The 17,160-nt window shown below is 39.1% G+C and overlaps 1 protein-coding gene across 1 annotated transcript in view; it reads left to right on the forward strand.

The window, feature by feature from the left end:
* scp2a (sterol carrier protein 2a) overlaps positions 1–17,160 on the forward strand; it is a 105,363-nt gene that overhangs the window by 73,617 nt on the left and 14,586 nt on the right. Inside the window, exons 12-13 of the mRNA XM_059984326.1 lie at positions 5,800–5,953; positions 11,407–11,506. Of these exons, the coding sequence (XP_059840309.1) occupies positions 5,800–5,953; positions 11,407–11,506 (254 nt within the window). The remainder of the gene's footprint in view (positions 1–5,799; positions 5,954–11,406; positions 11,507–17,160) is intronic.

Below are 17,160 nucleotides of genomic sequence, written 5' to 3' on the forward strand. Positions count from 1 at the left end.
ATGGGCAAAAGGGATACAGAGCTGGAGAAGGGAAAGGATCATGGGACGGGAGGCCTAGGGAGAAAGAAAGGGGGAGGGAAGCACCAGAGGGAGATGGAGAACAGGCAGAGTGATGGGCAGAAAGAATAAGAAAGGAGGAGGGGGAAAAAACTAAATATATCAGGGATGGGGTAAGAAGGGGAGGAGGGGCATTAATGGAAGTTAGAGAAGTCAATGTTCATGCCATCAGGTTGGAGGCTACCCAGCTGGTATATTAACAAGAATGTTGCTTTGAATGGAGGATTGAGTTAATGAAAGTGATTGGATATGCTGTCTGATTTTTTTTTGAGTGAAGGAGACAGAGGTGACCTGATAGAGATAGATTTAGATTTAGTAACACTTTTAATGTGGTCTGTCAAAGCCATAATGAGCCACAGCTGTTTGTGTCTTAATATGCATGCTTGTTTGCTATTATGCCATTATTCACTTGTGTATTTTCCCAATCTACCATAGCCATCTCTCATCTCATAACCACATGGTTCCCTCTGTCCATATTTTAGAGCCTAATTTTGGACTGAACTCAATCAAGGGTATTTGTGATAGAAGATATGATAGTGGTGTTCAAGAGGTAGCCGATGCAGGGATATGAATGGTGCACAAGAAGAAGGGAGTTAGCTTAATTTGGCACAGAAATCCTAAGCTGTACTGCTTTAATGTTCTAAAATTCAGTATAAAATTCTATTGTATGTTGGTCACTCTTCCTTTGAATAATCCTTTCTAAAAAATATTATCAATGAACCATTTCTCAATGCACAAAACAACATCAAGTGTCTTTTCATTTCTTGATTCCTCAAGATAATGATCTAATGACTTTGTATACATTTCATGAAATTGGTTTACGTCTTTTAAATACTGATGTAATTATCTAGTTTCTAAGTAGATTAGAGTCCTCAATGATTACTGTATCAAGCTTCTTCCATTGTCCTGATTTATAACATGCCCAGAATTCCACCTACCATTTTGTGATAAATATTTAAGTTGCACCACCAGGCATGGAGCGGTATGGCACATAGCAGGCCCTTCAGCCCATCAGGACTTTTCTAGCTGTCGATCAACCATTTACACTAATCATTTATTTTCTTCGCATTCTCATGAACTCCCCCAGGTTCTATCCCTCACCTGCATGCAGGGGCAATCTAGAGTGGCCAGATAAGCTGCCCACCTGCATGACTTTGAAATGTGAGAGAAAATAGGAACAACTGGAGGAAAAGCAGTCAGACAATGGGAAACTGTGTAAACTCCACGAAGGAGCACCTGAGGTTAGGAATGAACCTGGCAGTGAGCCAGCATTGCTGCTGTGCAGCCCATGGTTAAATATTTCTTAGCTGTGCTGAAAGTGACTCTAATTCATTTTCTGTGAAATGGGTAATTCCAAGGTTAAGCAGTGGTGTGCTGAAATGAAGAACAATGCATTCTAAGGATGGCAGTGAAAAGATAATTGGCCAAAGCAAATTTTCATTCCAGTAAAAAAAACAAGCAGTTTAGAGGAGTAGAAGGATGTAGTGACACAGTGTGATGAAGTAAACCGGGAGGAAATGTACATGGAGCTGGATGTGTTAGGATGCAGGGACAGTGTCTGTGCTGTACTTTCATCATTTCTAAGTAGCTTCCTAAAATTGCAAGCTCTTGATTCTTTTGTACTTTTATTCAATAGGGCTATATTGATAGACCTAGTGATTAGAGACCCATTAGCCTAACATCCAGTAAGATGCTGGATAGCATTGAAAGGAATAAGATTTATTTGCTTTTGGAAAGGCAGAGAAGCTGACTAAAGGTCGCCAGCATTGCTTTGTGCACAGGAGATCTTGTCTTACAAATTAGAATTTTTTGATGAATTGATGGGGAAGATTGTTGAGGGGAGTATGATAAATGTAGAGTATGTACAGTTCAGTGAGGCTTTTGATGAGGTTCTGCTCTTTCATATGGAAGGTTAGATCGTAAGGCATCCAATGAGAGCTAACAAGCAGTATAAAATTGGCTGGACGGTAGGAAACAGACTGGAGTGTGCCCTATGGTTATTTATCATCTATATGAATGATTTGGATGATAATATACAAGGAATTGTAAGTTTGCAGATGTCATTGAAGTAGCTGGTATTAATGATAGTGAACTGTATCAAGAGCTGCGTTAGGTGGACTGGGGAGTGGCTAATGGAATTTAATTCGGCTAAGTGTGACATGTTACATTTTGAAAGGACAGATCAAGGTAAGACATTTGCATTGAACCTGGGTACTGTTGTAGAACAGAAGGACTTTGGAGTCTAGGTGCATAATTCCCCTAAAGTGGAATCATTTGCATATATGGCAGTGAAGAAGGCTTTTGACATTCTGGCTTTCATTAGTCAGCAGGGCATTAAATATAGAAATTGGGAAGTTATGATTATATAATACATTAGTTAGGCCACACTTACAATATTGTGTTCAGTTTTGATCAGCCTGTTATAGGAAGGATGTGATGAAACTTATACAGGAGTGTAAACAAGATGTGCAAGGATGTTGCCAGGACTCAAGGAGCTGAATTGTAGGCAGAGGGTGAGACAGGTGGAAACTGAGGGGTTACCTCTGAGGTATATAAAATCATAAGAGCAAAGGCAAGGTGAGTGGTCTTTTTTCCAGGGTTAGGGAATCGAAAACTAAAGGACAAAGTTTTAAGGTAAGAGGTGAAAGGATTAGTAAGAAGCTGAGAGGCAGGTTTTTAACACCACAGGTGGTAGATATATGGAAACAGCCATCAGAGAACGTGGTTGAGTTAGGTACATTAGGTAGATTTAAGAAGTCCTGTATGTAGGCAGGTAAATGGATAACAAGAGTTAGGGATATAGGCCAGGTACGGGGAAGTAGGACTGAATTAAATATACATCTTATTTGGCATGGACAAGCATGAGCCAAGGGGCTTTTTTCTGTGTTGTACACGTCTGTATTTACTTTTTGTGTGTAGTATACAGCACTTATAAAAAGTATTCACTCCCTTGGAAGTTTTCATGCTTTATTGTTTTACAACATTGAATCACAGAGGATTTAATTTGTTTTTTTTAAACACTGAGCAACAGAAAGAGACTCTTTTGTGTAAAATTGAAAATAGGCCTATACAAAGTTATCTAAATTAATTACTAATATAATTAATTATTATACTAATATAATTAATTACCCCCCCCCCCCTTTAATATGACACACTAAGTCATCACTGGGGCAGCCAATTGGTTTCAGAAGTCACATAATTAGTTAAATGGAGATCTGCTTTTGGAGACCTGAATGCAATCAAGATGTTTCAATTGATTGTCATAAAAATACATCCGTATCTGGAAGGTCCAACTGCTGGTGAGTCAATATCCTGACACCAGGAAGGACAAGAGAACACCCCTGGCAACACTGCAAAAAGGTTTTTGAAAAGCACAAGTCAAGATGAATATAAGAAAATTTCCAAGTCACTGAATATCCCTTGGAGTACAGTTAAGTCAATCATCAAGAAATGGAAAGAATATGGCACAGCTGTAAATCTGCCTAGAGCAGGCTGTCCTCAAAAACAGAGTGACCGTGCAAGAAGAGGACTAGTCAGGGAGGCCGCTAAGAGACCTATGACAACTCTTGGAGGAGTTACAAGTTTCAGTGGCTGAGATGGGAGAGATTATGCAAACAACAACTGTTGCCCGGTGCTTCACCAGTTGCAGCTTTATAGAAGAATGGCAAAGAGAAAGCCACCATTGGAAAAAAATACTCACATGAAATCTTGACTAGAGTTTACCAGAAGGCATGTGGGAGACTATGAAGTCTGTTGGAAGAAGATTCTGTAGTCGGATGAAACCAAAATTGAGCTTTTTGTCATCAGACTAAATGTTATGTTTGGCACACCATCCCTACCACGAAGCACGGTGGTAGCTGCATCATGCTGTGGGGATGCTTCACTGCAGCAGGCCCTAGAAGGCTTGGAAAGGTAGAGGGTAAAATGAATGCGGCAAAATACAGGGAAGTCCTGGAGGAAAACTGGATGCAGTCTGCAAGAGAACTGTGACTTAGGAGAAGATTTGTTTTCCGGCAAGACAATGGCCCCAATCATAAAGCCAAACCTACAAAGGAATCACTTTAAAACAAGTAAGTTAATGTTCTGGAGTGACCAAATCAGAGTCCAGACCTCAATCCAATTGAGAATTTGTGGATGGACTTGAAAGGGCTGTTCACTCATGATCCCAAAGCAATCTGACAGTGCTTGAGCAGTTTTGTAAGAAGAAAGGGGGGAAAATTGCAGAGTCTCAAGGCTGTAATTGCTACCAAAGGTGCATCTACCAAATACTGGCTTGAAGCGGGTGAATAATTATGCAATCAATTATTTGAATTTTGTATTTGTAATTTAGATCACTTTATAGAGATCTGTTTTCACTTTGACATGAAAAAGTCATTTTCTGTTGATCACTGTCAAAAAAAAAGACAGATTAAATTCACTGTGATTCAATGTTATAAAACATGAAAACTTCCAAGGGGAGTGAATATGTTTTATAGGCATGGTAAGTGGGTCATATGGAGAGGATTCGACATAGTTCTGTTTCCAGTAGGTTCTGTAAATATACATATAGTTGGCAAGTGTAGGGGATTATTCTTCATTGAAAAGGAAAACAGAAGATTGTTTAAGTTATTTAGATGCAAAATAAATTACTTTATCAGCAATTTTCTGCCCTATGTGTTGTAGTTGTTAAAAACAAGGTTTGTATTTTAATTGAAGCAAACATTTCCAAGGACTTGTTATTACTTTTATGTGACCTGTATAACTGATACTTGTCAGAAACCCTGTATTTCCTGGTCCACAATAACTAGTTTGCTGAAAACCCAAGATTACACACAGAATCTTTAGCTCTGTATACATGTTACCAGAACGTAAGGAATTGGTAACATGACTTTATCAGAAACAGCTGCTGATGTTAGCAATGTTTCTGCTGCTCTTGAAACCCAGCTTCCCACGTCCAGTAATGTCACAAGCGCTATTTCAAAATAACAGATACTCGTGCATTCCCTGGTTCCTTAATAAACTTGCTTACTTTGAATTGATCTCTTGTTCCACATTGCTCAAAGCACTCCTGTTAATAGAAATCCTTATTTTATGCTTACTGCTTTAACATCTGGACGACTTTGATAGTATCTGATTACTCTAAAATCACAGAGCTGCATTATTTGCTTTGCCTGAGAACTTGTAAGGACCAAACTGCTTGTACTAGTGTAACAGGTTTGAAGTAACTTAAGTCCTGTGTTATACAGAATTAACATCTGGAATATCATGTTTGGGGGTCCATAGTGCAGTAGGATTTAACCTCTCATGTAAATCCCTCTCAAGTACACATCACTATCCTTAAAAAATGGAGAAATGTTAATGCCTATATCCTTTAATCAATTTTTTAATGATCTTCTGTAAATGTGTTTCTGCATGAACCAGACCCATACAACTATATTCCCACCCATACAACTATATTCCCACTATTCTGCTTTTGGCCAAATTGTATTAAAACAGATGAAAAACCTGTAAATTTTAGTCAGACAGACTTTTATTAATAACCTAATTTTGGGAACAGTCTTGCAAAATCTCCATAATATACATTTATATGTTACCATTGCACATTGCTGGTTAAAGCCACCGATTGAAATGGTGTTTTCTCTAGCATTTCAGTGCATCAAACCCCGTGTTTGGAAGCTTGAGAAGTGCTGCTGTGTTCTGACTTCCTTGATTTTGTGCCTGAGTGATCTGAAACATCGACTGTGTCTGTGTTTGACTTGTCAGGTCTGGCCCAATGTGCTGAACTGTGCTGGCAGCTGAGAGGCGAGGCCGGTAAGAGACAAGTTCCTGGGGCAAAGGTCGCCTTGCAGCATAATATCGGCCTTGGTGGTGCTGTGGTTGTGACAATATACAGGATGGGTTTCCCAGATGTTGTGAGGTGAGTTAATACTCCTTATATACCAAGGATCTGGGCAGCATGAAGATGCAGTAGTGAATGCAGTCTGTGTGTGCAGTATAAATTGAGCTCTCCATTCAGCTTCAGCCTGTGTGCTTAGGCATTGCCTGTAATGCTAACTAGAGCACTACCTTCACACTGTGGTTCTTTACTTTAACTTCAAGAACTTGAACCAGAAAAAAAACTTTTTCCTGCCCCGTCACTAATGAGATTGCAGCTTTTCGATCTCTTCCTGCTTTCTATTTACCAGACGCAAATAGACTGAGGCCCTGAACAAAGTCTTGTATTTGGAACCCACATAAACTGGTAGGGGACTGTCAAATGGGATGCTTCACTTGGTTGACCTTAGGTGCACTTTCACGAAGTGAGAGATAACCACGAGATCAGAGTTTTGCCTCAGGTAAACAACCAACAATTCCTCCATCATTACTCAGTCTCTGCATTCTTATTCATACATTTGTGCATTAGTATAAACTTCTTGGTTTGGTTAGTGAGTGGATCCACTCCTGACTACTGTACAACATTTCTTTGTCTAAAAAAAACTGCAATTTTACCCAATACAGTCATGTATCTTTGGTGATAATAATTCCCAATAAATAAATAAGATTTATTAAAACTCTTTAATGAAGTCTCTAGCTTGTTATATTCTCTATTATATAAATGTCAGTATTGTGTAGGTGGGAAAATGCTTAACTTAATTTTCAAGGAACTAAAGCACTCTTGTAATTCTCCATGACTGTCACTTAAAAAAATGACAGGACTTTTTGGGGATATATACTATCCCAATGAGATATTTGTTCACAAATTGAAAAGAGTAGTAGCGTACACATGCATTTATTCAGCTTGATTTGAAGGTAGGGCTTCCTTTACAACAGCACTTCAGAGTAATAAGCCTTTACTACTTTTGACTTAGACATAACTCGAGACCCACCATTGTGGTTGACTCAATTAAAAGACAATTGGAGATGGATGATAAATGATAGTAGTGCTACATCCCTTGAATGAGTAAATTGGGAAATAAAAGCCTAATTACACTTCGAACTGAACCAGAGACACAAATAACAACGGTTTAAAAGAAAAATTATTTCTCCAGCAAAAAAAGCATGTGGGTGGAAAATATTTATACGATACTATTTGTTATTTTTGCAACTCCAAAACATAAAACATGGCATCTCTGTCTGCTGTTTCCATTGATGCTGCTATTTCAACTGCTCTTTCAAATATAAGTTGTGCTTTAGTTAGGAGCAGTTTTTGAATGCATTCTTGTAAGATTCCACAAACTAAATGATCGCTCAGTACACCATTAAGCCTGTCACTGAATTGACAATGCTCAGACAACTTCTTCAATTCAGCCACCTGCACTGAGATGAACTTCCCTTCACTTTGATTCCGGTTACGAAACATGAAGCGTTCTGCGATCATAAGTTGCTTCAGTTCTAAGTGTTCTTGGATTACTTTCACAATATTTGCAAAGCTCATTTTGGCTGGTTTGGTTGGAGCAGTTAAACGTTTAAGCAGACTGTCTGCCTTTAAACACGATATACTCAGCGGAACTGGCACTTGCTTTTCACAAGCTGTTTTATTTTGCTTCAAAATACTGTTGAATTTGCTTACTGTACAATATCCTGATCACTTGTACAATCAAATGCATCTTTCCAATGTAGACAGCCATTTCTGTTTCTTTAAATTACAGTTGGCCCTCCTTATCCACGAATTCCGCATCCGCGAATTCAACCAACCGCGAATCACGAAAACCCAGAAGTACTCTTCCAGCACTTTTTTTCTTGTCATTATTCCCTAAACAATGCAGTATAACTACTATTTTACATAGCATTTACATTGTATTAGGTATTATAAGTAATCTAGAGATGATTTAAAGTATACGGGAGGAAGTGCGTGGGTTATCGTGGATTGGGATTGAAAAAAATTGTAAGTTCTCTTACTAAGTAAGTTGGAACAGGTACATCCGCTATTATTTAGCGTCAGTCAAACATTTGGATTCGCATATAGTATATATTTTACCTTTCTATGCATATAAAACACTTAAGAACGTATGTTTCAGCGCCAGGCTTGGGAAGTTCCCGAGTTTGATCTAGTGACAGATCGCTATTGAGTGCACTGTCCACCGTGACGGGTTGATGTGGAGGATCAAAAACCCAAAACCCAATAATTAAATCACTGCGTTGCTTAGTAATAATTGTAGCTTTCATTGGGGCAGAGCCTTTCTCACTTTATCCTTTAAAATTGTTCAGGTCGTTGACCGACTGTAGCCTCACGCTTTTCCAATGACCGATGGCGTTTCACCTCTTTCTGATCACTTTATTATTTCCACTTTATTTTCAATCATTATCGTGATTAACAGAAAACAGAAAACAGATCTCGGCCGCTGGGTCCTAATGTTCACCGCACTGAGACAGGTTAAATAAGGTCTTGGGTTCCACTGGGTCCTAAGGTCCACCGAATTGCGACAAGTTGACTTAAGGGGCTTGAGCATCCGCGAATTTTGGTATCCGCGAGATGTCCCGGAACCAATCCCTCGCGGATAAGGAGGGCAGACGATATATGATTATTAGTAATCACAGTTTATGAGCCCATCAATTTGTCCATTTTCTGTATTTTAACTCTGTCGCTTCCCAAAGAAGCACCTGTTGCCCCTTTTTAAAACCTGAGCATCTTGCTGCACTTCAACAGGTAGCTACTTGTACTGAGTTCATTTAAAACTTATTCATCACCAGTGTTATGTTTTGTAACTCCAAAACATAAAACTAGTTGAAAGAAAAACATGAGGATTCTGGGAGAACATGCATGTCTATTTACTTTAAGTGAGGCGCAAACTTTATCACACGGTGGTGTAATAACATATGTGATTCCCTTACTTTTACATAGAAGCTGTAATGAATTATTTAAATGTATCTCAATGAATACTTCTCTTCAGTATTCAGCACTGAGAGGGAACTTGATGACAGCGAGGACAATATGAGTGAGGTTGATGTTCTGCAGCATGTTGATACTAAGGGAGAGGAGGTGTTGGACTTGTTAAAATACATTAGGACAGGTAAGTCCCCGGGGCCTGGCAGAATATTCCCTAGGCTGCTCCACAAGGCAAGAGAAGAGATTGCTGAACCTCTGGCTAGGATCTTTATGTCCTTGTTGTCCACGGGAATGGTACTGGAGGATTGGAGGGAGGTGAATGTTGTCCCCTTGTTCAAAAAAGGTAGTAGGGATAGTCCAAGTAATTATAGACCAGTGAGCCTTACGTCTGTGGTGGGAAAGCTGTTGGAAAAGATCCTTAGAGATAGGATCTATGGTCATTTCGAGAATCATGGTCTGATCAGGGACAGTCAGCATGGCTTTGTGAAGGGCAGATTGTGCCTAACAAGCCTGATAGAGTTCTTTGAGGAGGTGACCAGGCACATAGATGAGGGTAGTGCAGTGGATGTGATCTACATGGATTTTAGTAAGGCATTTGACAAGTTTCCACACAGTAGGCTTATTCAGAAAGTCAGGAGGCATGGGATCCAGGGAAGATTGGCCAGGTGGATTCAGAATTGGCTTGCCTGCAGAAGGCAGAGGGTCGTGGTGGAGGGAGTACATTCAGATTGGAGGGTTGTAACTAGTGGTGTCTCACAAGGATTTGTTCTGGGCCCTCTACTTTTTCTGATTTTTATTAACGACCTGGATGTGGGGGTAGAAGGGTGGGTTGGTAAGTTTGCAGACTACACAAAGGTTGGTGGTGTTGTAGATAGTGTAGAGGATTGTCAAAGATTGCAGAGAGACATTGATAGGATGCAGAAGTGGCAGATGGAGTTCAACCTGGAGAAGTGTGAGGTGGTGCACTTTGGAAGGACAAACTCCAAGGCAGAATATAAAGTAAATGGCAGAATACTTGGTAGTGTGGAGGAGCAGAGGGATCTGGGGTACATGTCCACAGATCCCTGAAAGTTGCCTCACAGGTAGATAGGGTAGTTAAGAAAGCTTATGGGGTGTTAGCTTTCATAAGTTGAGGGATAGAGTTTAAGAGTCGCGATGTAATCATGCAGCTCTATAAAACTCTAGTTAGGCCACACTTGGAGTACTGTGTCCAGATCTGGTTGCCTCAGTATAGGAAGGATGTGGAAGCATTGGAAAGGGTACAGAGGAGATTTACCAGGATGCTGCCTGGTTTAGGGAGTATGGATTATGATCAGAGATTAAGGGAGCTAGGGCTTTTCTCTTTGGAGAGAAGGAGGATGAGAGGAGACCTGATAGAGGTGTACAAGATATTAAGAGGAATAGACAGAGTGGACAGCCAGCGCCTCTTCCCCAGGGCGCCACGGCTCAGTACAAGAGGACATGACTTTAAGGTAAGGGGAGGGAAGTTCAAGGGGGATATTAGAGGAAGGTTTTTCACTCAGAGAGTGGTTGGTGCGTGGAATGCACTGCCTGAGTCAGTGGTAGAGGCAGATACACTAGTGAAGTTTAAGAGACTACTAGACAGGTATTTGGAGGAATTTAAGGTGGGGGCTATATGGGAGGCAGGGTTTGAGTGTCGGCACAACATTGTGGGCAGAAGGGCCTGTAATGTGCTGTACTGTTCTATGTTCTAAACAAAGAATGGTTAATGAAACAATGTATTTGCAATATTACTCATGTATTACTGAAATACTAAATACATAACACTAATCAATTGTGTTAGTGCAATTTCCAACTGTGAATAATGTGGCATTATTCAATCAACTATGAACCTTGCTGTTGCTATATATAACCTTCTCTCGATAATTATTATGTGCAGTAAAGCTTTGTGATTTCAAGTAATTTATTTTTGCATCTTTCTGGAAAGATGTAATTTGATAAATTCTACAAACATTTCTAGGAAAGAGTACGCATTTCCAACTCTACACAGAAAACTTACTAATTTTGTAAGTTAGAATACCCAATTCAAGCCATGATATTAAACCTTTAACAAATGGAAAGTAGTTGAATAAGTCTGCCCTGTTGTGAAACATCTGTTTTTATATTTGATATATTGAGCTTGATAATTTCATTTTCTGAGTGAGAAATTTAAGTTAACAGTGGATGACGTATTAGTGAAATCTGGTGTTTGAGACTTTATAATGGAATTACATCAAGATGTCTAGGAAGGAAGAACTTAATCTTTGCCTTTGTATTTTGATTCATCCTAGTGAGTTTGAATAATTGAAAGTTTTTTTAAGTACTGGCACTTTAACATTGAAACTACAATTGGTGATGTTTACATAGTAAGTAAGACGGTTTATCTTCTACTCCTAACAGAAAAGCATTGCCTCTCCCTGACCCAGGTGTGCTGATGCTGACATTGAATTTTATGTTTACAGTACGTGAGAGCTCAGCACAAGTTGGAGATCTCAATGAAATGCAACTCTTAACATGCTCAAATTCTTTGATTGACTTTCACTTTATATTATTCTCGGTTTCAGAGGCCAGCACATCCAAGCAGTTCCAACCAGTGCCGAATCCAGTGTTAATGGCTTCAAAGCCCAAACTGTTTTTAAAGAAATTGAGAAAAAACTTCAAGAGGTGAGACTAATGTGTACTCTAAATATCTGTTGGATGTGCAGCTGATCAGGGATTGGATGGTTTAACATATGTGGAGCCAAAAGGGATGGGGGAGATCTTAAATGAGATTTTTGCATCATTATTTCCTCTGGAGATAGACATATAGTCTATGGAAGTGTGGCAAAATGCCATCAACTTCATGGACCCTGTACAGATTACAGAGGAAGAAGTATTTGCCGTCTTGAGGCAAATTAGGGTGGATAAATCCCTAGGATCTGACAAGGTGTTCCTTTGGACCCCGCTGGAGGCAAATACAGAAATTGCCGGTGTCCTAGCAGAGATATTTTAATCATCCTTGGCGACAGGTGAGGTACCAAATGATTGAAGGATAGCCAAAGCTGTTCTGCTGTTTAAGAAAGGCTCTAAAAATAATCCAGGAAATTACTGGATGGTGACTTTGACATCAGTAGTGGGAAAGTTATTAAAAGGTATTGTAAGGTACCAGATATATGAGCGTTTGGTTAGACATGGACTGACTAAGGACAGTCAGCATGGCTTTGTGTGTGGTAAGTTGTGTCTAATCAACCTTACAGAATTTTTCAAGGACTTTACCTGGAAAGTTGCTGAAGGGAAGGCAGTGGACTTTAGCAAGGCCTTTGACAAGCTCCTGCATGAGGTAGTAAATTGGATTAGACATTGGCTTTGTAGGAGAAGCCAGAGAGTGCTGATCGATGGTTCCCTCTCTGTTTGGAGGCCTGTGACTAGTGGAGTACTGCAGTGATTGATGCTGGGTCTGTTGTTTTCTGTCAGCTATATCAATGATTTTGATGATAACGTGGTTAACTGGATCAGCAAATTTGTGGATAACACGAAGATTGGAGGTGTAGTTGACAGCGAGGAAGTCTATCATAGCTTGCAGTAGGATCAGGACCAGATGGAAAAATATGCTGAAAAATGGCAGATGAAATTTAATGCAGACAAGTGTGATGTGTACACTTCGATTGGACCAACCAGGATAGTTTTTACACAGTGAACGATAGGGCACTGAGGAATGGGGTAGAACAAAGGGATCTGGGAATTCAGGTCCATAATTCATTGAAAGTAGTGTCACAGATAGATAGGGCCACAAAGAAAACTTTAGGTGCAGTGATCTCCATAAATCAAAGTATTGAGTACAGGAGATGGGATGTTATGTTGAAGTTGTATAAGACATTGGTGAGGCCTAATTTGGAGTAATGTGTGCAGTTTTGGTCAACTACCTACAGGAAAGAGGTAAATAAAGTTGAAAGAGTACAAGGAAAATTTGCAAGATGATTTTGCTGGGTCTGGAAGACCTGAATTAAATGTAAAGATTGAATAGTTAGGGCTTTATTCCTTGGAACATAGAAGATTGAGGGAAGATTTGATAGAGGTATACAAAATTATGAGGGGTATAGATAGGGTAAATGCAAGCAGACTTTTTCCACTGAGGTCGTGTGGAACTACAACTAAAGATCATGGATTAAGCGTGAAAAGTGAAAAGTTTAAGGGGAACATGAAGGGAGACTTCTTCACTCAGGGTGGTGAGAGTGTGGAACAAGCTGCCAACACAAGTGATGCATGTGAGTTTGATTTCAACATTTAAGTGAAATTTGGGTTGGTACATTGATGGTGGGTGCATGGAGGGCTATGGAAGGCTGCAGGTCAATGGCAGTAGGCAGTTTAAACAGTTCGGCATGGACTAGATTGGCTGAAAATCCTGTTTCTGTGCTGTACCTTTCTGTGACTATGACTAATTGATATTAGGCATTAGATACTAGCTATACCAATATTAACCACATCCTGCAAACGTTTTGCATTCAGTTTAAGGTCTGTTTTTATAAATGCAAGTAAGATTCAAGTTCCATTATCCAGTCAGTTTATTGACCTCTAAGAACCACATAATTTTTTCCTTTCCCACTCTCAGCATTAGTACGATCAGCAACAACATGATAAATGCTTTATTAATTAATAAGACAGAAAACACATTTTTATTGATAGGAAAAAAGTAAATATATTTGACTTTGATGTCAAGTCCAAGGCAGTTGCTTGTTGATCTGAACTGTTGGCAGGATTTTACTGATATAGTACGTACGTGCCTTAGACCTGGATGTCTTCTCAGGCTCCTGCTTGTACTTATATGGCAATGTTTCCCTGCTTTGGAATCAGTTTAAAGCATAACAAAAATGAAGTGAAACAGCTATATGCCTTAAAGCAGCAATTAACTCCAGTCTGTGTATGCACGCATCAACCATATGACTAACAGTTTGGGTTAGAAATGTCCATCTTTTACATGGAGAGAGAAAGTAGGCATAATTTAAGAAAATAAAATAATTGATGATTAAAAAAAATACAACATTCTTATCCTACCTTGCTTTTCTCTAAGAAACATGAGTGAAGCTTTGCTACTGTGAATTAAAATCTTACTACTCATCGATTGGGAGGGTGCTTGGGTTAATGTGTCTTTAATCAATGTATTGAATTTGTTATGGTACATATTTTACCACATTTACCCCACGTCATGAGTCTGTTCTGCTGCTCAGCAAAATCAAAGCTGAAAAATGGAATTTACAGTATACCTGCTTTTTTCCTTAATGCCTGTTTACCTTTGGTTAACAATGCTGCAGCATTCTTACATTTACTGCAGGCTGAGGAGGAGGATTACAAATTTCCATCATCCTTTCAGTATTGAAGTGTTCCTAAATTCACTACTAATAGGACCATCCTGGTTTTTTTTTAAGAACAGTGATCCTAGCCATAGTTTCTCTAACCTGTGGGGGGAAAAAATTACTTTTCAGTACTCCCTATAATTTATAAACTTGGATCAAATCTCTCCATAGTTTACAAAATTTCAGGATGCTCATCACTGTTTAGTGTAATTTCTGCTAATTTACAAAATTCCTGCACATTTAGCACTGGATTGTGTAATTTATTTTACATAATTCCAAGATTCTCATCTCAAGTTTGAGTAATTTCTCCTATCTTAAAACCTGAGTGTCCAAGTTTCACTTTACACAATCTGTGTGGGTAATCCTTTCAAAAATAATATATCCTTTCTAAAGGGTGCAACCCAAAACCCTCCAAGTGTAGCCAAGTCAGTGCCCCCCATACTTTAGAAATCATTTAGCCTTATCAGTCTGTGAGATTTTAGTAACGTGTCTGTTGATTCCTAAGTTTTGTTGGGTTCAAACCAGATTAGGTTTTCACCATTTAGAAACTATTTACCAGCATTCCACTGTTGGCAGAATGTGATCGTCTTTGTCACTATTGAAATCTATTTGTTTAGGAGTTTTTCCATTTACTTAATTTATTAACATTTTTGTAATTTTATGCCTGATAAATGTAATCTGCATATTACTGAGAAAATTGGCTATATGCCACAATTACCCACTAGCCAAGATATTAATTGATAAAATTAATTGTTATGGCAGTAAAGCAGACCTTTGGGTTTCCACGAGCCACATCCTGAAGTTTAGTCCGCCTGCCAGTGAGCACAGACTCCGTTTTCTCCTGCAGACAGTGTCAGAACTATCACCTCAGTAACTGTCCTTCAATTACTTGAGCTTCAACTTGATTAAGTGCTCTTTGAGCACATTTATTAATGAAGTCTTAGAGAGGTGTGGCACAGAAATGAGCCCTTCAGCCCATTTAGTCTATGTCAGCCATGATCTATTTCACTAATACTACATTAATCCCATTTTATTTATAACTTTCAATTTGCCCAAGATTCTACTCAGTGATCTGCACGCTGGTGTCAATTTACAGTGGCCAGTAAACCAAGCGACCCACGTGTTTGTGTAATATAGGAGGTAAGCAAAGCATCTGGAGGAAGCACACATGGTCACAGGTAGAATGTGCAAATTCCAGGCAGGCACTATCCATGGTCACAATTGAATCCTGATTTACAAAAGCCATTCCTGATATTACAAAATGTTCTTGATATTATCTGCAGGCTTTATTCAGAGAGTTGGTTACCTCTTCAAGAAGAATTCATACATGCGCACCACTTCTGCTGAGCTGTGTCGACCACAGACTGCTCAGCTTTTCCCTCATCCGGTGACAGGAGTTTTGCTGGAGTTTTCAGATTGATTTGCTGAATCATCATTAAGTATGGTGGAATGGCTCTGCACTAACATTAGTTCAATATCTTCTGTGGATAATCTGATATACACTTGTAGTATTGAAGCATGAATTTACCAGTTGGCTTCTTCGAAACATCAGAGCAGCATTATTAATATACAATATTTGTGCCAATGTGCAGTAAATTTTACAGGAGGTATTGTGACTAATAAGTCTACCATAGATAGTGTCTTTTTGATTATCTCCCTAGTTTTCTCCAGTATGGTTATTTTATGGATTTAACTCCATTGCTCTGCAGTAGATTCCAGTTAACTGGGACACATTCGGATGTACATTTTGGCCCAAATAATTGGCTGCCCCACTTAACTGAAGTTTCATGGGAATAGGAAAAAGATATAAAAAACAAACTACCATTTAACTATCAAATTAGGTATTTAAATGAAATACAGAACAAATTAGATCACTGCCAATACCACTAAAGTACTATAAAACTGTGTATTTGTTCCTAATAGTTATTGATGGAGGAGTTCATGTACTGTGTTCTTATGATTGACTGTAAATGAACAAAATCTGCATAGACACGCACTGTACATAATGGACAGCCTTTATACTGTGCTATCAATGATTGCATCCTCCAAATCCTCATTTTCATTGTAACATTCAAAATACCTTCAAGTTCTTCATAATTCCTAACTTGTTGAATTAGTGAAATCATTTCATCTTCACTCCCGGCTGTTTCTGGCATCTCCAAGGCTGAATGCTTGAAACTGCGGTGATCAGAACAGTTCCCAATTGTCCTACTGCTTATTTCTAGCAAACAGTCAGTGCACACGACCGAGACTAGTTAGAAGCTGTTCAGCAAGTCTCCTGCCCCAATTACATGGCATAGTGTCCCAAATAAATGAAGGGAATCCCAGCTATTTTCTTGGATTTATTTTTTTATCATTTGAGTTGTCCCAGATAACCAGCAGCCCTGATGAATAGATTGCCCAATTAACTGGAATCTACTGTATATTTTAAACTATCTGTGTGACCCTCGTCATGTGCTTTCAAAATGCATCAAGCATCAAAGTGATTTTTTTTCACTTAGTGTGAGTATATCAGGGCAGTATTCGGAGAAGGTATCCTGGACAAATTGACAAATGATTCCACATGGGTGGAATCTTGGAATAAGAATGGTTCAGTCACTTTGCTGAGGTTATACTAAAGGCCTCTCAGTAGTCTGCAGGAATTAGAAATACAAATAAGTAAGCAAATTGGAGAAAGGTGGAAGAGAAACAAGGTTACAGTGGTGGGGGATTTAATTTTCAAGGAAATACACAGTCCAGAAACAGGCCCGTTTGGCCCACCTCATCCATGCTGGCCATGATGCCTATATTGCTAATCTCAGTTGCCTGCATTAGAACTGTACCCTTCTATTCATTTCCTATCCAAGTACTTGTCCCAAACCCTTTTAGATCTTGTTATAGTATCTGCTTCCATGACCTCCTGTGGCAGCTCATTTCAAATGTTCATCATCTTTTATGTGAAAATATTATATTCTTCCCCCTCACCTTAAAAATATGATCAGGATCAGG

Source organism: Hypanus sabinus, chromosome 11 (genome assembly GCF_030144855.1).
Source record: "Hypanus sabinus isolate sHypSab1 chromosome 11, sHypSab1.hap1, whole genome shotgun sequence".
NCBI classification, from domain to species: Eukaryota; Metazoa; Chordata; class Chondrichthyes; order Myliobatiformes; family Dasyatidae; genus Hypanus; species Hypanus sabinus.